This window comes from Thamnophis elegans, chromosome 1, assembly GCF_009769535.1.
Source record: "Thamnophis elegans isolate rThaEle1 chromosome 1, rThaEle1.pri, whole genome shotgun sequence".
Lineage (NCBI taxonomy): Eukaryota > Metazoa > Chordata > Lepidosauria > Squamata > Colubridae > Thamnophis > Thamnophis elegans.
This window is the reverse complement of record NC_045541.1, coordinates 255,816-277,776: the sequence shown is the minus strand read 5'-3', so window position 1 is coordinate 277,776 and position 21,961 is coordinate 255,816. Positions and strand designations below refer to the sequence as shown.

Genomic DNA, 21,961 nt, shown 5'->3' with positions numbered 1-21,961 from the left:
AACGGCTCCTCTTTCATGGGGTCCCTCCCAGGAGAGGGAAAGATATTTTTCTCTTTTTAATTTTTGCTATCTCGCCCCAAAATACCTCCCCCCCCCCCTGCATACACATGAGTAGCCAGCCATGAGAAACCATGGCTGCAATGGAATCGTTTGAAATGGACCCAGCAGCCAGGCCGAGAGGCTTCTTTGAGGGACACTCCTAGACTCCAGCAAAGAACCTGCCACTTCTCCTCAAGCCACCCCGACCCCCTCTCCCTTGACACGAGTTCCCAGCCGGTTCCCGGCCATTATTCTGCAGCAGGTCACCCCAAACTCACAAAGGAATGAGCCCCTTCCACTTTCTGCCACTGAAGTCGGAATTGCAACATCCACAGGAAATTGAAAAGGGCTCCACCGCCCTGCATCCCATCTTCCCCCCTTTTCACTTCCCTGTGCTTATCCATGTGTCTCTGCGATGATTTGCGTCCTGGTCCAGTTTACAGGAAGGGAGTCCAGTGTCGCTTGGGCTGAATGCTGGTCTTGGTAATTTGGCCACCTCTTTGGAAAGCTCCACTCTGCAGACCGGCAGCTGTTTCTGGCCGTGCTCTAGCCCGTTCCTTCTCCAAAACCAGCATCCAGGAGCCCTGGGAGATCATTGGGCCCAGAGAGAAGCAATGCTTGCTTTTTGGCAAGCAAGCAGATCCCATCACCCAAATCCTGGATTCCTCGTGCCGTCCCATTGTCCTGCTCTGTCCAGCATGGGGGGGGGGCGTTCTTCCCTTGGGCAGAGAGAGACTCTGGCACAGCAGAGACAAGAGCTTTGGCTCATCTTTTTTTAATGTACCACAATGAGCAGGAAACATACTTGATGAAATATTTTCAAAGGAGTATATTCAATACCATCTACAATCAACTTAACTATGACAACAAAGTGTTTTGTGACAAAATTTGTTTGGTTTCTTTTTTAAGAGTTCTGTGTGGTTCTGCTTTTGTCCATCTCTATGTATTTTGGTACAATTTGAGATCAGCATTATTACAGTAACAAAAAGGCTAACAAGACAACATTATAGAAAAACACCAAGAACGTCATTTTTGGTTTCACTTGCTCTAGTTTTTGTACATTGCAAAGGCTGTTTAGAGACTTCACCTCATTTATACTTTCTGTTTTATCCAGTCTTGTCCCCCTCCCCCCAACCAAAGGAATGAAAAAATAGTAAAAAGTTATGTGTTTCACAGTGGGCAGGACTTTCAGAGCCATCCACCCGTCTAGACAACCAACCAACCAGAAAGAATTCCACTTCCTCGTGTGCCCAAGGCCTAAGGGCCAGGCCCAGCTGGGCACCACCTTGGAGCCAGCCACGTCCGTCTGCATTGCTAACATTCTTGGGCAGGACTATTCCTGGCCTCTCCCTGGTTCCTCCCGTCAAACAGAAGGGCTCAGAGGCGGAAAGACCCTCAGCCTCAAGCGCTGGCACAGCCCTCTTCGGAGGCCAGGATGGCCATAGCTGCTTGCTCCTCCCCAGAGGGCCCCAGAGGGTGAGGTGCAATCACGGTTGGGCCCTAGCTTGGCTCAAGGCAGGAAGCTGCTCAATGCTTGCCACTGCCCTGCCAGGGAGGACCCTGCTGCCAATGTCCTCCCCGGCAGCTCTGCAGCGTCAGCCCTGCTGAGTGTAGAGGCCTGCAGGCAGAAGACTGGGAAGGACCTGGGGATGCCCCAGGCAGATGGAGGAAAGGCAGAACGGGAGAAGAGGGCAGAGGGAGGGAACCAGGGCAGAAGATAGAAAGGGGGCCAAAGAGGTCAACGCAAGCAGGCCACAAAACTGGCCAGGAAAGGCTAGTGTTAAACTAACAAGGTATGTACCACATAAAGAACCAAAGATAAAATGAATAGTCTCAGGATACTAAGTCATGTTCAACAGTAACACACTCTCTCAAAGAACCCACCCGCACCACTTTGGATCTAAAGAGGGGGCTGTTCGGGGCAGTCCCGGCGGCCACTGGGGCACAGGGCAACTCAGGGCAAGGGGTTTTCTGTCAGGGAAGGGTGGTGGATCCCCCATCAAGTGATCAGCAGCTAAGAGAGGGGCAGCAGTGGGGAGGCTGCCTTTCCCAGAGCCCCCTTCCGTCAGTCAGGGGGAGGGTCTGGAGCTGGGAAGTGAAAGGGGTGCAGGCTCTATTGGCAGAGCACTTGGGGGCGGGGGGGGGGTATGGCACGCAGGGATGGTGGCACTGGGCTCAAAACACCTGGCCGCAAACTCAGCCTGGCAGCTGAATCCCTTTCCCTTTGCAGGAGACGGTCATAGAAGAACATCTGGGCTATGGGTCTCCAGGCTCGCCCTCCTCGTTTCTGAGCACGGCACGGCGTAAGAACCCCGCAACTGTCTGTCCAGGCTCAGGGCGGGAGAAGCACCGAGGCTCCTTCATTCATGGGCGTCCAAGGGAGCCTTGTGGCCAAAACAGAAAGGAATCCTCAAAAGGCGCCTTTTTTGCTCCTTCTGCACCAGCGGCCGAAAGGGTTTGTCTTTGGGTTTTATTTAAAGCATAAACTTCTTCTGGAGGAAAGAAACAAAAGGCCTGCCCACTCGCCCCATCTCGGAAAGTCCTTCAAAAGGAACCTGGGGGCCCCAAGGGCAGAAAGAGAAAGGAAGGCCGACATTTCCAAAATGGAGCCTTTACACAGGGAGGGAAGGAAGCCGAAAGGAGAGAGAGAGAGTTAAGTGCACAATCGACAGGGATACACCTTAGAAACTTTTGAGCTCCCAAGAAAAATATTTCAGAAGGGATTCCCCTTTTTTCCTTTAACTTTATAAAATAACTTTGCAGCCGCCCTCTGAGGAACGAAGGCAGCGACTGATAAGTGGAAGCTTAGGACAGGATGGCCTGGGGAACAGAGGGACGGACGCAAAAGCTGCGGCGAGTCAGACTGGGCTCCATCCGGTCAGGACAGGAATGGACAAGACAACATTGAATGAGAAGCCGCCAGCCGGACCATCTACAAAAGCTAAACATACACAAAAGGGTGGGGGGGGGTGTCTTTAAATCTACCATACTGCTTCAGTTCATTTCCAATGGAACAATCTACTCAACACCAAAAATGGTCATATCTATCATAAATACAGAAAGTCAGTTGTTTAGAACTCCCAAGTCCTTAACGCTCGGCGTCTTTTCTTTTCTGAAAAGGGGGGGGGGGGGCTGAATGGTCCCCCTTGAAATTGGCTTCAGCAGAAAAGATGCCCCTAAAATCCCCAGAAAGCTAACTTACTGTAGTTCACATTGTTTCTCTTGAATACTTTCTGCCCATTTTTAAATTAACAACAAAAAATCCTTTCCTTGGAAAAAATCAAAACCAAAAAAAAGAAAAGAAATTATATATATATATATATATTTATATAAAACAATGATTCTGAAAACCAAACAAAGTGTGAGCGATTGACCTGAGAATAAAACGTTACATTTCTTTTTTCCTTTTAGCAAGCAAGCCATTGGTATCTGAATGCTAAGATAGCGAGAAAGTTAAAATGGTCCCGGGCGATCTGCTTTCCCACACAGTTATGCTGGCCTCCACTGCGCTCTCAAGGGGGTTGTGCGGGTGGGGGGGGGGGGCTGATTCCTGGGGGGGGGGGGTGACAGCCACCTTTGAGAGAGCCGCAGCAAACCTTTCGGCCGCCCAGAAGCAAGCCGAGCTGCCAGCATCGGCCTCTGGGAAAACCACCCAGGCGTTTTCTCCCTCGGTTCGTTTTTCTTTTTTGGTTAGAAGCTTTGGGATTGCAGTTAGTCTATTTCTGAAACCGGTTTGTTATTTCTAGATTCATTTTGCAAGAGTCTGTCTTCAAAGCTTACAATCGGAAAGGGTCCACGCTGGGGAGGCCGCCGTCCCCCCGAGGGGAGCTGGGCTCTAGCAGCCCCTCGGCCTCCGGCCCGCGGCCCGAGTCAGACTCCTCCGAAGAGAATTTCCTTGGCATCAGAGAGGGCCGAACCCCTGAGGTGCTGCATGAGCTTGAGGTAACCGTTGAAGATGAGGAGAGAGGCGGGGGCTTCCCTGGAGGGGAGGCTGCCGGAGGCCAGGGCTTTTTGGAGGAGTGGGGGGCAGCGGCGGGCAGGGGGCCGTCCTTGGGGTGAGCGGTGGGCTGCGAGGTAGATGCGGTGCTCGGGTCAGGGAGGCAGGCAGAGTGAGGTAATTGACTGGGGGGCTCTTTGGCGTTTCTGGCTGCTGCTCGGGGGACTGTCTGGTGCTGTCTGTGGGGGGCAGACTCCAGATGCTGCTGGAGGGCCTCTTCCCCACACACCGTGCTCTCACACGCCACGCACTGGTAGGAGCCGCCCCCGCCAGCGAGCACCTGAAGCGCCATCTCGGGCAGAGTCCCCATCGACTGGCCAAAGCAGCAGAGGGATTTCAGGTGGACGTCGGCCGCCTCTTGGCTCCCGAATCCGGCCTGGCATTTCCGGCACACCAGTCTGTACTGCACCGGAGGGACAATGAAGGGGTCCCAGAGGGAGTCCGGGGCGCTGCTGCTGCTTCCTGCGGTGGCGAGCTCTCTTCGGGGGGATCCCTGGCGGGAGCTGCTCTTCTCTTCTGGCCTGGGGGATTCTTTGGCAGGGCCTTTTTCAGGGGAGAGGCCCTCCGTGGGGACGGGGGGCTGGCTGCCTTTAGGCAAGGGCAGCTGCACTTGCCGTTGCAGCGCCTCCTGGAGGCTCTGTTGATATTGCTGGTAGTGCTGCAGCAGGGAGCCCGGGGAAACGCCAAGCAGGGCCTGCGACAGGGCCGGGCCGTAGGGGAAGACCCCTTCCATGCTGTACATGGGCTGGAGGTATCCACTCTGCAAGGCCCCCGGGAGCTGAGGGGCGTAGTACGGAGAGAAGCCGGGCACAAAACACGGGAGGAAGGGATTGGTCAGCAAGGCCAGGGACTCCGTGTTGAGAGCCGCCTGCAGGGCCTGCAGCTGGGTAGGCTCTGCCGAGTACTCCAGCGCAGGCCCCATGGCGGGGAAAGCCGGGCCAGGGTTGGGCGCCTCCCCTTTGTCCTTCTTGGGCCCCGACAGGGCCTCCCCCCGGGTCTTGGGGGGGCGCTCCTTCTCCTTCGCCTTCTCGCTCTCCTTGTCCTTCCGCAGTGGGAGGGGGGTTGTGGAGCCCACGGAGGTTTGTGCTGGCGGGGGGGAACTGAGGGAGGCCATCTTATTTGGGGATCCCGAGGTGGGAAGCCCGGGCGAGGGAACGCTTGTGCCTGGCAGACCCATCAGGGCGGGTTTGGGAGACGTTAAAGCTGGAACAAAGCAGAGAGACGGGTTCAGGGACAGGGAGAGAAAAAGCAGGATTTAGGCCTAAATGGTCAGCATGGCCCTGGTGAAGGAACCCCCCCCCCGCCCCCCATAGTAACTTTCAAACACAGAATGTTTAATCTATTAATGTTCACATACATATGTATCTCATTCACTTTCTTTTTTCCTGCTGCGTTTTTGTTCCTTTTTCTAATTCTGTCATTTTAAAGTTGTCTTGCTGTTTTGTTTATTCAGTAAGCAGACATTTAAAGGGAAATCCTCCACTCCTATTGCCCCGTCATCTCCGAGAGGGACCCAAAGGGGCCCCACCAGACCCATCCGGGAGCAGCCCCCTCTAGGGCACCCAGAACGGCAGGATCCCACTTGCAGGACAGTCTGAAAAGCTCAAAAGTTCCTGCTGAGATCAGGAAGGTGAGCCCAAGAAACCAGAAATGGACGTGATTCAACAGGGTCAGGAGATGCACAGAGGGGCCACACCTCAGGCAGGGCATTGTTTTTTCTCAGAAAACAGACACTCAACGCCATAAAGCTCTTGTAGAAATCCACGTGGCTGCTATAGAGCAACGGGAGGGCTGGCAACGGAGCTTCCCCCATGCCGGCCTAAAGAGATGATAAGAAGCAAGGCCACCAGTAACCTCCCCATCCCACCTGCCTCCAGAGGCAGAGGGCTGACCCTTCTCCTCCGTCCTCGGGCTCCCTTCCCCTCCTAGGCTGCAAGAGGCTCTCAAGACGAGACCCCTCCCCACGCCCCCACCTGAAAAGGAAGTGCCTCTAGCAGAGACTCCTTCTGCCTCCGCAGGGGCGTGCTTCATCCACGTTCTCCCCTCCTCCCATTTTGGACGGCCAAACTGGGAAGTTCGCAAGACAGGTGCAACTCACCTGTATTGGAAGGAGTGAAGCCAGGCAGGGATGGGCTGTTCAAACCTGGTAACAGGACCGGAGGGATGCTCTGAAGGGCTGCTGGGTAGCTGGCAGGAATGTTCAAAGCCTGCAAGGGGGGACTGTCAAACATGCCTTGTTGCTGAGCCGCCAGGCCAAGGGCTTCATTGGCCTTCTTGAGTCGGTCCAGCTCTTGCTGCGCCATCAGCTGGCGGACAGTGGCCGGGTCAAAATACTCCTTCTCTTTGTCCAGCTGACTCCCAACCGTCTCTTTCACTTTGGAGATGTGCTGCTCAGAGAAGATGTGGTCCCGGACAGATAGGCGGGCACCGTACTTGATGCCACACAAGGTGCACTCGGTTTTTGGCCCCTCGTAGCCACTTTGATTGATGCCAAAATGCTTGGCCATGTTGAGCTTGGCTTTCTTTTCTTTGGCTCGGGCGTTCTGGAACCAGACCTGGATAACTCTCTTGGGGAGCCCAATGTCATTGCCCAGAACCTCACACTCCAGCATGGTGGGGGTCCTGTAATCGCTGAAGCAGGCCTTCAGGACTTTCAGCTGGAGGTTGGTCATCTGGGTCCGGAAGCGCTTCTGTCCTGGCCGATCCCCGCCATCCCCGGATTTGCCTGCCGAGCCGCTGGTGCCCGGGCTAGGAGAGCAGGGGTCTGCCAGGCTTGAGGTCTCGCTGTAATCCACGGTGCCTTCGTTGTCGTACTCCTTGCTGTGGAAGCTGGGAGCTGGGCTCACCAGGCCCGAGGAGAGTCTGTCTTCGTACTCTGACATGGCTAACATGGCCGCCTTGGTCAGACCCTCGCTTGGCCCCAAGGTCCCCCTGGCTTCTGTGAAGACCCCTGTAGCGCTGTCGTTGTCTGCATTGGTCTCGTCCCCCGTCGTCGTGTCTGTGAGGGCTGTGTTGACGGAAGAGCAGTCGTCATTGTCCAGCTTGGCTTGGTCAAAGCTCAGGTGGACCGAGGACACCGAGGGACTCTCCAAGTCTTCCACGCCTTCCACCTTGATGGAGGACGGGCTCAGCAGGGTCTGCGGAGAGAGCTCTAGAGACTTGCTGCCTGGGGAGAGGGGGATTCCCTGGCTGTCACTGCTACTGCCGGGGGCAGACAGCTGTGCAAAGTTGGCCCCGTCAAAGAGGTCTCCTTTCCCCAGGAGCCCCCCCCCTCCTCCTCCTCCTTCACAGTCCAAAAGCATGGCTGACAAGGCCAGGTTGTATCCCGCCCGCTTGGCTTCATGCCAGTGCCGAGATCGGATATGGGCTTCCAGGGCGGTCTTGGCTTTGAAGAGGGCCCTGCAGAAGGGGCACCGCCGGTGGGCTTGAGCAGGCCCCACTGCTCGGAACTGCCCTTTCCTCTCCCGGGCGCGGGTGTTCTGGAACCACACCTGCACCACCCGCTTCTTCAGGCCCACTTCGTGGGCGATGTGGTCGAGCATCTTGCGGGTGGGGTTGGAGTCCAGGAGGTATTTCTGGTACAGCACTTCCAGCTGCTCAGGGGTGATGGTGGTCCGGAGGCGCTTATCCCGCTGGGGCTCCTCTCCCCCAGCGCTGCCATCGTTCCCGACCGGGCTGACCCTGGCTTTCTCCTCCAGCTTCCTCTTCAGGCTGCTCATGGTGGCGGTTGGGGTGGAGGGCGAGGTGGCCGAGCTCATGGGCAGCTGGGAAAGGGTCCCAGAGAGCAGCTGGCTAGCCAGCAGTGGGTTACTGGGGTCAAAGAGCATGAAGGGCAGGTCGAACTGAGGGTGGAGAAACTGGCCCTGAGTGCTCAGGAAATGCAGCTGCTGGTGTTCTTGCCAGTGCTCAAAGGAAGGGAAGGCCAGCTTGCACTGCTTACACTGATACGGAACAAGCTGAGGGGGCAGGTTGGCCAGCTGCTGCGCAATGGGCGTGGCCAGGGGCTTGTGAGGCAGGTGAGACAGCTGGGCGGGGGGAGGGCTTGCCTGGGGCGGGCCCCCCTGCAGAGGGTGGGCCGGCTGCTGCTGGAGGGGCGGGGAGGCCTTTGGGTGCACCGAGCTCAGCTTCAGCTCTTCTTGGTCCTGCGCCGGGACTTGCCCATCTCGCTTTGTTTGCCGCTGCTTGTCTGAAGCCGGGCTTTGTTGCGCGCCGCTTGAAGGCTCCGGGTGCTTTGGTTTCTCATCGGCAGCGTTTGCTTTAGGCTGGCAGGCAGCAGGGCAGTCGCTATCCGCCTCGGTGGTACTCTGTGACGGAAAGGCCGCGCTGGCGGAGGAGGTGGGCGTGCCGTAAGCCTGGGAAGGCATCGGGGTGCTGCAGGAGGAGCTGCTGGGCGTCAGGAGCTCCGTAGCATCCATGGAGTCTTCGTTCTGACTGTCCTCCTGCCCGTCTTCGTCTTCGTCCTTGTAGCAGAGCTTTTTCTGATGTTTGATCAGGTCGAAGATGCGCTGGAAGACTAAGCTGCACTTCTTGCACTGGTAGTTCAGGTTGCTCGTCCGGATGTATCGGTCGTTGGTCAGCTCCCGTCGCTCCCCTTCTTTGCCTTCCCCCTGATTCTCGTAGTTCTTCCTGGCTTTCTGGCGAGCGTTCTGGAACCACACCACGATCACCCGAGTTGGGAGGTTCAGCAGGTTGGAAAGCTGCTCAAACTCGTCATCCTTGGGGTAAGCGTTGGCGTCAAAGAAGTCCTGCAGCACCCGAAGCTGGTAGTCTGTGAAGCGGGTTCGGGAGGATCTCTTGCTCCCCCAGTACTCGTGTTTCTGAGGCTCCGGAGAAGACGGCCGGGAGTCCACCTTCAGGTCTTCCAGGCTGGTGATTGGAGGGTTGCTGAAGTTGTACGGCGAGTCCTTGTTGCGCTGGCGCTCCTTGAAAAGCGTATTTCGGAACCAGTGTTTGATCACCTTCTGCGGCAGACCAGATTTCTCGGCCATCTCCTTGATCTGCTCCTCACTGGGGGAATTGTTGATGTCAAAATACTGCCTCAAGACCCGGAGCTGCTCGTCGGTGATTCGTGTCCGTGGCCTCTTGTTCTGCTGCTGCTGCTGCTGCTGCTGCTGCTGCTGCTGCTGCTGCTGCTGCTGCTGCAAGAGGCCCTGGTTGAGCTGGTGCTGGTACAGCTGAGCCAGCTCTGCTGGTAAAGAGTCGACGGGGGCAAGCTGGGGCGGCAACTGGGCCGGCAGGGCTTGCAAAGGCATGGTGGGCATCATGAGTGGCGAGAAGAGAGGCAGCTCCATCGGCAGAGGGAGGGGCTGTGTGTGGGGCAAGGGAGGCTGATTGGGGGCGAGGGAGGGAGAGGTCATGGGGGAGGCGGAGACCTGCAGGGTGGGCGTGGAAGGTGGCTGGGGAGGGGCAGCAGTCACGGCTGGGGCAGGAGGGGGCGGTGGGGCCGGCTCAGGCGTCAGGGACCGCAGCGGGTAGAGCTGGTCGTAGTGCTCTCGGTACTGCTGGGCAAAGCTTTCCAGCTGCTGGAAGGGCAGGTAGTGCTGGTGGACGTGTTCCTGGTGGGTCTTCAGGATGAGCACGTTGGAGAAGAACTTGCTGCAGGACTCGCATTCCAGCCTCTCCAGGCCGATGCCCTGCTCGACCCTCCCGGCCGCCTTCTGCTTGTTCTCGTTGTACTGAATGACCAGCTCAAACCCAAAGTTCTCCAGCAAAGCTTTGGTGGCGTTCCCACGAGCATCCACAGCAATGCGGGGAGGGAGCCAAGGCGCCTCCTCGGGGCTGCTCCCAGCTGCTTCTGTGGGCCCCGCTGGGTCAGCCTTCTCCTGGGCCTTGCTGGCCTCAGGCAGGGGGGGCTCTTGGCAGGAGGGGCTTCTGCCGCCCTTCTCTGCCATCTCCTGTTCTCGCTGGGCCTCCTTTTCCTTCGCCACAGACTTGGCCTTCTTGTCCGGGGCCACGCTCGGTGGGACGGGCACACATGGAGGCTGTGACAGTGGAAGCGGCGGCTGCTGCTGCATCATCTGCGGGTGGCTTGGCTGTGGAAGCTGGGGTTTCAGATCCTCCAGCAGGCCCAGCGTCAAAGTGCCGTTGGTCATCGGCAAGCTCACCTCGGCGTTCAGCTGCAACTCGGCGCTGGGGAAATAGAAGGGGAAGAGTAGCTGCTGTTGCTGCTGCTGCTGCAGGAGGGCCTCTGGGACCATGGGGAAGTGGGGCAAGAGCGCAGGGCTGAAAAGCTGGGCCTGCAGAAGCGATGCTTGCTGCTGCAGCTCTTGCTGCAGCTGGGCCTGCATCAGAGAGTTGGGCGGTGGGGGCAGCGGCTGGCGGCACGCAGGCGCATCTCCGGGCTTCTTACGATTGGTCTCTTTAGGTTCTGAAGGACTCAAGGGGGCTGCAGGTGAGTGGCTGCTCCGGATGGGCAGGTTCAGAGGAGGCTGCCCTGTGGGGTCGCAAGAAGCCTGGCTGAGAAGAGGCGGAGTAGAGCCGGTGCTACCTGTGCTTATGTTGCTCTGGGGGGCAGCGGAGGAGGAGGAGGTGAGGCTCGTGGTGCCGGCCCCCAAGGGGCTGGGCATGGAGGAGCCCAGGGAAGCATTGCTGTGGCCACTGCCGCTGACTGCTTCCAGCTTAGCTGCTCGCGCCTTGGTCTGATGCAGCACAGAGCGCATGTGGATCTCCAGGGTGGAGCTCTGGCTGTAGGCCACGCTGCAGATGCTGCACTTGAAGGGCTTGTGGTCGGGGCTACTGGTGGCCTCGGACTGGCTGGCGGAAGACTCCTGCAGGGCCCTCTTCAGCTTGTGCAGGTGGGAAACGGAATTGTAGTGGACCAGGAGGATGTTCTTCTGCGTGAAGGATTCTTTGCAAACGGTGCACTTATAGGGGCGGGCTGGGTCCAGGAATTTTTCCAGGGTGAAATTGGGGCCCTTCCGGAAGGGAAGAGCCCGTTTCGGTTCTGAGCCAGAGTCTTCCTGGAGGGACCCGCAGTCGCTTCCCGCAGGGCTCTGCTTGTCTTCCTGGTCGCTGTTCTCCTCCTCTTTCTCCTCCTCCTCCGTCGTCGTCATCATGGGGTGGTCCTCAGCCAACGGAAGGTCCCCCACGGCGAACAGTTCGCCGTTGACCAGCAGTCCGCTGTACAGCTGCTGGATGTCGGCTTCGCTCAGATCCAGGTGGCTGGCTTCCAGGTGCTTCCTAAGGGCCTGAAAGGTGCGGAAGCTCCGTTGGCAGAGGCAGCACATGGTGGCTGCCCGGATGGCGTGGTACTGGGAGTGCAGCTGGAGCTTTTCGACGGTCTTGAAGGCCAGGCTGCACTGGTTGCAGCGGTACTTGTAGACGTGGCGATCGGAAACAGGAAGCTGTGGCCGCCTGCCGTGCGTCTCACTGAAGTGGGCCTGGAGGGCAGAGGAGCTCTTGAAGCCCTGGCCGCAGCCCTTCTTCCAGCAGAAGAAGCCCGTCTCCTCTCTGGCCCCGGGCTGCTCGGACGCCGCAGGCTTCCCTCCGCTGCTGCCATGCCTCACGGCCTCTGGCAGCAACCGCAGGCCTTTGCCCCCTTCCTCCGAGCTCTCTGTGGAAGGGGAACCAGAGCAAGGACTGGTCAGTGGTGGGGCACCCCTGCTTTGGTCCTCGCCTCCTCCTGGCCTAAAGTCATGTTCCCCTCTTGCCTGGCTCAGCTTCCCCTTTGAGCCCGGCTCTCCCTCCCTCCCTCCCTCCCTCCCTCCTCGCCCCAATTCTATCCGGGCTCTGTGTGGGCGCGTGTGGGCGTGTGCTACTTCCCAGCCCCCTGTGAGATTCTTCCTTTACGCCCCCCCTCCCCCCCTTCTGGAATGAGCAAGGCAGAGGTGTGGATGCCAAGGCCAGCTCTGAGCTACCGCAGGCCCCAAGGGCCACCCCAGGGCCGAGGCCATGTCAGGGGCCCCGCCACTCCCTCTCAGGGACACTTTGGCAAGGGCCCAGGGAAAAATGGGACTGACCGGGTGGCTGGAGGGGCTCCTCGTTTCCATCTCGATCCGCTGCCGCCGCTGCTGCCGCTGCTGTGGGGAACACGTTGCTAGGCATCACGGCCTCCGGCGTGGTCACCTGCCAAAGCGCCAAAGAAAACCCGGAGACAGCATTTAAAACCTTCTGCAAGGCGGGGAGCCTTCCAGCCCCAACAAAGCCCCCGGGGGGGTTTGCACTTCAGCTCCTTCTGTTTTTTAAACAACATGCAAGCCCATCACGCCTGTTCCTGCGATTGCATTCAGACGTAACTAATGGCATCCACGGAATGAAAAGCACTGATGTTATTTCTCCACTTTGCACGATTCAAACTGAATTTGTAACGGTGTTTCTGCACAATTCTGGGGTATCCTGGGAGGAAGTGAAGTCGAGCGGCTGAGAATGCAAAAAGCCCTTAACTAAAGCAAGATGTGAGGACGCGCCAGAGCTCTCAGCAAAGATGGCTGCATCCTTGTTCCTGGGGGTGACTTGGCCCTAAGGGAGCGCAAGCAAAGGAGCACAGCGGGATCCAGGAAAGGAAGGCCAGGAACAAGGAGGGAGGCTTCAGCTGCGTCAGCTGCACACGGGAGCGAAAGGAACCCTGGCAGCCCCCCTCCCTTCTCCCCACCAATAGGCCCACCACTCAGGCCCCCTTCCCCCATGAACGCTTGGCCTGGGAGCCCACTCTGGACACACACACACCCCACTCAAGGGACCTCCTCCCTCACTGCCACAAGTCCAGACTGTAGCTGGGGAGAAGATGCTCCAAGCTCAGGATTAGAAGCTCTTCCTCCACCATCTCCCAGGCTGGAGGAAAGCAAATCCCTCCTGGGTAAACTCCATAGAGAGAATGGACGTCCTGGGGAGCTGGATCATCAAAAGCTCCAACCAGACCCAGATCTTCAAGCATGAAGACCCCTCTCACGGCCGCCACAAGTTCCAGCAACTCCTTTGGAAGGCCGGCAGGGAAGGGACCATGAGCCACTGGGGGGGGCGGGGGGGGCGGGCTGCGGACAGTCCTGCCATGACAGCCAGCAGTAGGAAGTGGGGGTGGGTTGAAGAGCCGTTTGCAGAGTCTCTCCAGCCCTGACTGCTACGTGGCAGAGGAGTGGCAGAACCACTCCTGAATGGGAAGCCCTGCCGGGGAACTGACCGCCATCCGGGGCCTCCTTCTGGACGCCTAGGAAAGAGGTGCCGGGAGTCCTGGGGATGACCGTCCTTCTCTCAAGCGAGTGCAAGGAAGGGAGCAGCCTGGATGGCTGGGCAGCCTTTGGCCCACCAAGCCTCAGCCCAGGGAGAAGGCCTTTCCCAGGAGCCCAGGGCCAGGCTGCTCCCACTGGGGCAGCCTGAGGAAAGGGAGCAGAATCGGGGGCTGCTGGGTCCCACAAACTCCTCCGTGCCTTTTCCAAGCCCTCCGGCACAGAGGACCTGAGAAATGTTTTCATGCAGGTTGACGAGGGAAGAAATTACAGGTGGCTACAAGTAACAATGGGAAGCCAGCCAAGTAAGGAAGGCTCTTCTCTGCAAGGGCGAAAGGCAAGAAGTTCTCCCCCCACCCCCCCACACAGACGTCCAGGGGCATCTTCATCCCAGGTCCCTCAGATCCCCGCTTGGCTCAGTCGGCCCAGGGCTGCTCAGGCTTCCTGGGATCCCTTCTTCTCTCCCCCGCCCTCTCTCACACACACACAGAGGCAGAAACAAACGCAAAAACACACACACTGCTAACGCCCCCCCCCCCGGAGCACCCATGGCCGCCTCCTCCTCCTCCTCCTCCTCTCCAAGGGGGCAAGAAAGACTCTCCTCTCGGTTCCTCCCTCCCCTTGGAATATAATTGCCCCCAAATAAATTCTGCAGCCTGGAGGGGGAGGGGTGTTGCTGTGGGGAGGCAGCCAAAGGGGGCAATTTCCATCACAAAGACCCCGAGGCAGAGCCAGCCAGGAGGAGGAAAACTTCCTTAGGCACAGCATCAAGGTCGCTTCTAATTTGGGCCTCCTAATTGGCCAACGGGGCTCCAAATTAACAACGGCCCGAGGGCTTTTTCCACCACCTCCTATCAGAAGGGGAAGGAGAGCCACCCTGGGTGGCTGGGAGGTCGGAGGACAGCTGACGGGAGGGGCGAGCAATGGGAGCAGGGAAAGCAGAGGGTGGGCTCCCCGCAGGGACTTCTGCCCAAGCCTCCACCCGCCCTCTGCACGAGAAGGCTGTAGAGAACCCAGGCCAGCCCCCAGTCCTGAAGCCAGGGGGGCCACCGAGCCAGAAGACCCTCAGCTGGTATCAACAGGGCTCCTCATTCCTCCTCCCCCCTCTCCAGGTGGACTATTGGCAGGCTGCAGCTGCTCCCCCCTCCCTGGGATTTCACTATGCCCACCCCCCCACCCCCACCCCCCGCAGCACCAAGGGGGACCCAGCCCTTCCTCTCCACTGGAGAAGCCATGGAGGGATGTTGGAATCCAGAGCTGAGCCCCCGAGCACAGCAGACCCTCGCCTGGCCCCATTGCCCAGAAGGTTCCTGGCTGCAGCAGCACAATCTGCCGGGGAACTGCGAACCCCCCCCCCCCCCGCCCCCAGATCCAGCTGGGTATCTCAGAGCTGAGGCTATTTCCAGAGAGTTTCTCGGGCTAAGGAGGAGCCCTGTCCCAGCAGCCAGGAGGAGGGGGGACCTCTGCCACGCCTGTAGCGGCAGCAGCCTCCAAGTCCAGCCCCGCCCCTTTGCCCAGGGCCAAATTGAGATGGCTGGCAGCGGACGAGGTCCTCTTCCCCAGGGGCCTGGGGGCCAGGACGTTCCCATGGAAAGGGGCCACCTCCCCCGTTCTCTCCTGGGCCCAGTCGTTGTCCACTGCTGGCAAGCACTGCAGCCCAAACGCTCTCACCTCACGGGGGCAGCCCTGGGCACCGTTCTCAGCATGGGGGTCCTCTCAGGGAAGAGGGGACGAGGGGGGAATCCCTCGGAAAGAGCCCCAAAAGGAGGCTGCGGAGAAGGTCACGGTGGATCCTAGGCCTCCATGGCAGCTGGAGGAGGCCTCCCAGTTCCACAGCGGGGTCTTCTGACCCCTCCAAGCTTCCCTTCCCTCTGCTTTCCCAAAGCTCCTCCTCTCGGTGCCCGCCTGGATGCCTTGAACATGTCCTGCGGTGGAGGGACCCCAAAATCCCCCCCGGAACTAACCGTCAAGAGGAGCTTTTCCACACAGTCGGGAGACACGCTGTGCAGGTGGGTCAGGTGCAGCTTCAGGTGGAGCTTGTTGCTGAGCAGGTCCTGACAGAGGGGGCACCTGAGCGTCGGCTGGATGGAGTGCTGGGTCACGACGTGTACCCGCAGCCGGTTGACATCCGGATTGCTGTACTTGCAGTAGAGGCAGTGGTACACCTGGGGGCAAAAGAGAGCAGGTGCTGACAGGGGTGGGAAGGTGACCAGGTGACAGTACAGCCTGCCCCACCAGCCGATCGTCACGGCTTTTCTCAGGGCTCCCTCCCTCTCCCTCTCCCCCTCCGTCCCTCCCTCCCTCCCTCCCCCTCCCTCCCTCTGCATGCTGGCACTGGGCTGCCCAGAGGCGCAAAGGCAGCTCATTCTTGCTTCAGCGCAAGAGCAAGGTGAGGCTTCTGAGGCGCCAGGGCCACCCCGGCATCTCACCTGCTCTAGCTTGGCCTCGTCTGATGGTGTGGGCCATCTGGGGACAGGTGACGCCGAGTGTCTTGAAAATGACGGGTGCTTGGAGGGCAGTGAGGGCTCTGCTGGCTCCTTCTCAGCCTGGGGACCTTCCGCTGCCAAAGAGATAAAAAGACCGCTCTGTGAAAACAGGATCCGATGGCCTCGGTGGGCAGGGGGAGAGGCTGCAGTAGCCTCGGCCCAGAGCACCCCCCCCCCCCAATCCCTGCCTTCCTCCCGTTTCAGCCTCAGCCAAGGGGCTCCTGGGGAGGAGCTCAGTTTTCTGTCACCCAGAAGGTGAGTAGTTGGGGCTGAAGCTGCTGCCAGCCTCCCCACCCCCACCCCCACCCCCGCAGCTGGGCCTGAGGATCCTATGGCCAAAAGCCAGGAATCTCCCCATTCGAGCGCCTGCAAGGGGCTCCTGTCTGTACACAGAAGGACTCAGGCTGTGCCCACCCAGTGAACCAGCCCCACCTCACCCACTGGGTGCCCGGGTCACTGGAAGGCTCCCCCCGCCTTCCCCGTCCCTCAACCACCCCTCCTTTTCTGCCTCTGCCATGTTGGTGGTAGGGAGGGGGCTGAAAAGAGAGAAGCAGGTGGCATTCCTAGACTCTCCTAGGGCTGCTCTAGGAATTCTTCTCCTCTTCACTGGCAGCAGGAAGGGTGGACTGGCCAGGAGGGGTTCACTTCAGCCCCAAGCAGTCCTGGGCCCCCATACGTATGAAGCCCCCTCTAAGCCCAAGTCCTGCTCCCTGGGCCCCAGAGCTGTGTGCGTGAAACACACCCGGGCCTTGCCAAGGGCTCTCTGCTGCCCTGCTGCCTTCTCTGGGTTTCCCACATCCCTGCTCAGTGCAATGCAGCCACACGCCCTCTTTGTGAAGCCCAGTGGACGGCTTCTCCCTCTGCCCTGTTCCTCTGCTTGCCCACGGCTGGCTCCGAGTGGGTAAAACACCCGAGGGCGATGTGTGTGAATACAAGCCCCCTCTGAAGGGAGGGATTCGTTCTCCCTCCTTCAGCTTCACACTAGCCGTTTGACGGACAGATAAAGCAGCACTCAAATCCACCTGAGACCCCATCGGAATCTCCGCTCCGGTTGGAAACACGAGGGACAAGATGGGCGGAGGGAGGGAGGCGTACATGGAGCAGCAGGAGCCAGCAAGGCCTCTGCCCACCCTGCTCACCTGCCCACGTGGCCTGGTCCTGGTCAGCCACGCTCTCCACTTCTTTGGCTGCCTCATCAGGGCTTGTTGCCACCTCGCCGAGTCCTTCCGCATCTCCAATGAGCTCCTCTGGAGGGGACGAGAGTGCGAGAGGCAACCTGAGGCCTCCTGCAGCTGGCTCAGTCGCCGGCCCTGCCCAGAGTCAGGAGAGGCCCTGCCAGGAGCCTTTCCCAACCTCTGGGGGCCGGTGGCCAGCTCCCCATGCTCCCCAGCCCTCAAGAAATGAAAGCGCCTCTTAGGCAGAGAGAACCCCCAAGGATTAAATCCCAGCCTTCTGCACCCCCTCCCGAAGCCCTGAAGCAGCCTCAGCTGACGTTTCCTGAGAGGGAGGGGAGGAGAAGCCCCTGGACTAAGAGGGGGAAGGAAAGACACACAATCAGCAGGAGTCAGTTGGGGGGGGGAGAGAAAGAGGGAAAGGAGGGCTTATTTCTTGGCCACAAAACCAAGAATTCCCAGAGGTTTCTCGGACAGAGGCTCTGGGGAACGTCAGCAGGGCCTCAAAAGGAAGAGAAGGGGAGAGGGGCCCCGGGGGCTGCTTGACCCAAAGGGGATTTTCTTCAGGGGAGTTCGTGAAGTGGGACAGGGAAGAAGGGCCACCAGAGGGAACCTGGCAAAGCCAACAAGACTCCCCCGGAAGGAAAGGGAGGGGGGAGCCCTGGGCCCCAAGGGAAGGAAGCACCAGCAGGGGCCCCTTCAGGGCAGAAGGGAGCCTCCTTGAAGCAGCCGAAGCAGCCCACTTGGTGAGAAACGAGGAGGAGGAGGAGGAGGAGGAGGAGGAGGAGGAGGAGGAGGAGGAGGAATTCCATGGGAAAGGCCGCAGCTGAAGGCTCCAGGAAATGACGACCCCCATCCTGATTCTGTCGCTCTGCAGAAATAGGTCAGCCCTCAGCAGCCCTGCTCTCGGGCACTGGGCCACTCTCCTCCCACGGCAGATTCTGCAGCGAGAAGGACAGTCCGGGAAGCGGAAGAGCCAACTCCTTCTCTCCCTTCCCTGTGGCGGCAGGGACAGGGGACGGATGGGCACCCCCCCCCCTCCGCTTAACAAATGGAAACCCCCGACCAGCCTTTCCGCCTCTGTGGTGGGAGAAACCCAGCTGGAGGGGGCTCCTGGGACTCTGCAGCCCCTCATGGGCACCACCCCCTACCTGGGAGCAGGGGGCTGCCAGTCTGGGGCGGAGGGAATCCAGGAGAACTGCCCCAGAGGCTGGGGGCTTATCCCCAACAAGATGAAGCAAAGCAGATCATTAGGATGCTTAAAAACCATGGAGGAGAATGCCAATTAAACGTGGGGAGGGGGAATTCTTCATAAACTGGACCCTCCTTGCCAGTTCCCTTCTCCGTGCCCGCATTGGACCGGCTGTCCCCATCCGGACTCAGCAGTGTCAGCAGCAAAACTGAGCGCCTCCGGAGAGGAGACAGGGGAGCCTGTAGGTGGCCGGGATCCAGCCAGGCAAAAGGCTTTGGAGCCTTCTGCGGGTGGCCCCCTAGGCCGCCACCTTCGTGACAGGCTTTTGGGAAGTGCAGGGCAGAGCAACGCGCCTGACAGAGGCAACTGGGGCCAAGAAGCCTTCTTCTCATCCGCCTGAGCAGGGGTTCTTATATTCCACCCAGCCCTCTGCATTCCAGGGTGCTGCTCTCAGGGCCTCAACGAATATGGGCAGGTTGGCATCAGAGGTACCAGAACCCCTCTTTGCCTTTGGGCAGGCTGGCCAGCTGCCTACCTGAAGAGTTTTCAGTGCGGTTGAATTACTGGAGATAAATCCTCCCGCTCAAGCCAGGGCACCGCCAGGCCCTAAACAGGCACACGGTGGACTCGTATTCCCACGCAGGAAACCCTGTTTTGCCTCTCCCGCCCTTCGTGCTGGCAGACATCCAGATTTTAGGCAGCAGAGCCAGGTCTCCCTCCCTCCAGCCCTGGGTCTCTCTCTGGGATTCAGGCCTCCTAGATGCTGGCTTAACAAAATGACAGTCCTTACCAACACGGCCAGGCTGGTGTGGCTGGGGGAGGCAGAGGGCGGGAAGAGGAAAGTGGAGCACTGCGCTGGCTCCCCCCCCCCGCACACCCCCCCCCCGGCATCCCATTCCAGAAGATTCAGCAGCCGAGAAACATGAGCTGTCACAAACCACAATCAAATTGGGTCTGAAATATTTAGCAGTGGCTTGGAAAATGCAATGGTGCAGCTCTGACAGGCGAGATGGGTACAGACACCATTTTCCATTATAATGGAAATATCCAGCCTGCTCTGAATATGTATAACCCAGAAAAATGTATTGATTTTTCTTTCAGCATTAAAAAAAAATTGAAATACCCCGCAGCTGTCAAAAGCCTTTTGTTAAAAGCTCATCTTCCTGGAATGAGGTTTACCAGAAACAAGTTTTAATTGTGCACAGGCTGCTTCTTCGAAACGCAGCACCTTCTCCCATCCCGTCTCACCAGAAACAGCCCTCCCTCCCTCAGCCAACGGAAGGGGGAAGCCCCGGATCCCAGCCTTCCCAATCCCCTGGGCCACCTGCCATGTGCCGAGGCAGGGGAACAATGCCACGGAAGGAGGGCCAGGCGAGCGCGAGGATGGCCACCGTTTCCCATCCACCTGCAGAAGGCCTGGAGGGAAAAACGGGGAGCTTGCAGGAGGAAAGGGAGACTCCCACCTTTTGCCTTTTCTCCCAAGGATGCAGGGACCACCGGAGGGAAGGCCTCCAATTAAGCACAGGAGTTCCTGGTTGCTGCACAAGACAGGAGCAGGAGCCCCCTCCCCCCTCCTTCTTTGGAGATGTGATATTTTGCACTCGAGCCCCAGCCTCCCTCGGGGCCTCAAGCAAAGGATTATTTCCACCTCTCTCTTCTTTCTCCACCTCCTCTCCAAACTGCCCAGACTGACTCCCGTATGTGGCATCTGCATCTACAGCAGCCCCTTCCTTTGTTTTCTTCCCCCCATCTTCCCCTCCTCCCCCTCACTTCCCCCTCACTTCTCAGGTCAGGCTCGGAACAATGCCCTGAAAAACCACTCTGCCTCCCTGCCCTCTTAAATGCCACCAAAGCACCTTCTTCTGATGGTCAACCCACAGAAATCTCCCAACTCGAAACCAGCATCCCTAACAGAGACCCCAAGGCTTTCCTGGAAGACAAGGCTGGATTCCCAGCCACAAGCAGCACCCCAAAAGGGAGGCTGTCACTAAGAGGAAACCCTTCTAAGGGGCCCCTAGAGGGGGCCTTGGCAAACCCCCCAGCTCTTACTGGCCGAGCAGACTCATCCTGGGTTAGGGTTAGGACAGAGCTGATTCTGTTGTAAGAGTGGATCTAGGTTGGATCCAGACAACCTGGGCTGATCCCTGTGGCACCAGCTGAATATTCCAGGTAACGCTTCAAGGTCATTCCCACAAACATACATTACAATGTCCAGCCACAACGTGACCAGCGCATCAATAAGAGCAAGCAGGACGCCACTTTTCCAGAGGAGCCCAACTGGCCTAGCCGTGGCCTCCACTGGCTGTGCAGGCAGGAGGCATGAACCTCAAGCCAGCCACACCCGCGGGAGCATGGAAATAGGCCATCCTTGGGCTCAGTTGGGTTCAAATGCATTAACTATTTAGGCACTAGGATATTAGCAGTTAAAAGTATGTCATTCTGGCAAATTATGGCATTTTCCTTTTTCACACCAGGTGTTCTCTGAGTTGGCATAGAACAAAAAGCTCCACTGAATGGAAAAGAGAGGTTCATGAGAGAGTCAGAGAGACCATTTCCATTCATTCCATGGCAGCCCATCCAGAAGAGCCAGGAAACATTAGCAGCTCCTGGGCAAATGGCTCTCAGGGGAAGGCAGAGAAGGGATGTTTGGGAAAGACCTCCCTCCCTCTTCCCTGGCTTTCCCGACATCCCAGGAGCAGGATGTTCACCTGATGGGCTGCAGCATTCCTGGGCAATCAAGAGCAGAATCCAAAAAGAATGGGGCATCCAGGAGGTGCCTGGACAGCTTCTGCGGCTTCCTTTCTTCAGCCGCTTTCTCCACTACTGGCCAGTGGCTCTTAGGTTTCCCAAGAAACTCCATGGGAAAGACCAACCTGCCTCCTCAAGGCCAGAAGGGATGTGGTCCCCTTGCTTCTGTCTGGAGACGGATTCCTTCAGCACGTTTCAACTTCAATGATTGTGGTGGTTTTTTAGAAGAGAAATCCACAGAAGGAAGCCACACACCAATTTCTTTCTCTTCGGCTAAAACCTGCCAAAGTCCCTGACTGACTCTGGAGAGCACGGCCAGCCTCTGCAGCTCAGCTCCTCCAAGGCAAGCCGGGCTGTGGAGAGGCCCCCGAGGGCTTCTCTGCTGGGGACCCTTCTTCGGCTCCTCCCCCTGGAATGCCCTGCCAGGCTCCAGAAGAGCCTGCGCTTCTCTTGCCTCTCCGTTCTAGCAGCCCCGCGACTGAAAGGAAGCAGTCAGGTGCACCCAGGCGAGGCTGCTGATGGGGCAAGTGGCAGGTGTTGAGAGGGGGCCGTCTAGCACGCAATCCCCATCGCACCTTCTTGAAATGGGCTCAAGCCAGAACTCACAGCCTTCCTTGTGCAGGGAGCGTCTTTGGAAGGCTGTCGGAACTGGAGCCACCCATTTGATGCTGTCCCCCGTCTGCGCTGCTCCTCACACCAAGACGCGTGCTCCCACGATCACACTTTTTCCAGAGAGCAGATGGAGACAGGGGAAGGCACTTCCATCACTGTCTGTATGGAGCCCTATTGATCTCACCCAGTGTCTTCAAAATTGTTTATAATCAATATGCAAATCACTCCTAGCATCGATCTAGTATTAATTTTCAATTAGAGAATCCACCAGGGGTCTCCCAAGGTCAATACCTAACAGTGAAAAGGAAGTGCCAGAGTGAAATATCGGTGTTGGTGCTCAGAGACCCTTCGGCAGCTTCCCGCAGGCTCTCTTCTGCCGCCCCCACTTCCTCCTGGACAGAAGCAGCCACCGAATGGCTTCCTCCTCTTTCATCTTCCGCCACTTCAGCCTCTTATTTCCCACAAAGGCAGAAGGCCCTGCTCACACCTGTCCATTCTCAGAGCGGACATTTTGTTTGCTATACCTGAACCCAAAGATTGGAGAGTTTGCCATC

At 58.4% G+C, this 21,961-nt stretch overlaps 1 protein-coding gene across 2 annotated transcripts in view; it reads right to left on the bottom strand.

Moving 5' to 3' along the window:
- Positions 1–791: 791 nt before the first annotated feature.
- Positions 792–21,961, bottom strand: part of ZFHX3 (zinc finger homeobox 3) — a 73,887-nt gene continuing 52,717 nt past the window's right edge. For both annotated transcript variants that reach the window (XM_032230665.1, XM_032230672.1), the window contains 6 exons: positions 16,823–16,930; positions 15,627–15,757; positions 15,162–15,362; positions 11,995–12,100; positions 6,135–11,588; positions 792–5,239 (listed from right to left, as the gene is read on the bottom strand). In XM_032230665.1, coding sequence (XP_032086556.1) covers positions 3,816–5,239; positions 6,135–11,588; positions 11,995–12,100; positions 15,162–15,362; positions 15,627–15,757; positions 16,823–16,930 — 7,424 coding nt within the window. In that variant the 3' untranslated portion in view covers positions 792–3,815. The remainder of the gene's footprint in view (positions 5,240–6,134; positions 11,589–11,994; positions 12,101–15,161; positions 15,363–15,626; positions 15,758–16,822; positions 16,931–21,961) is intronic.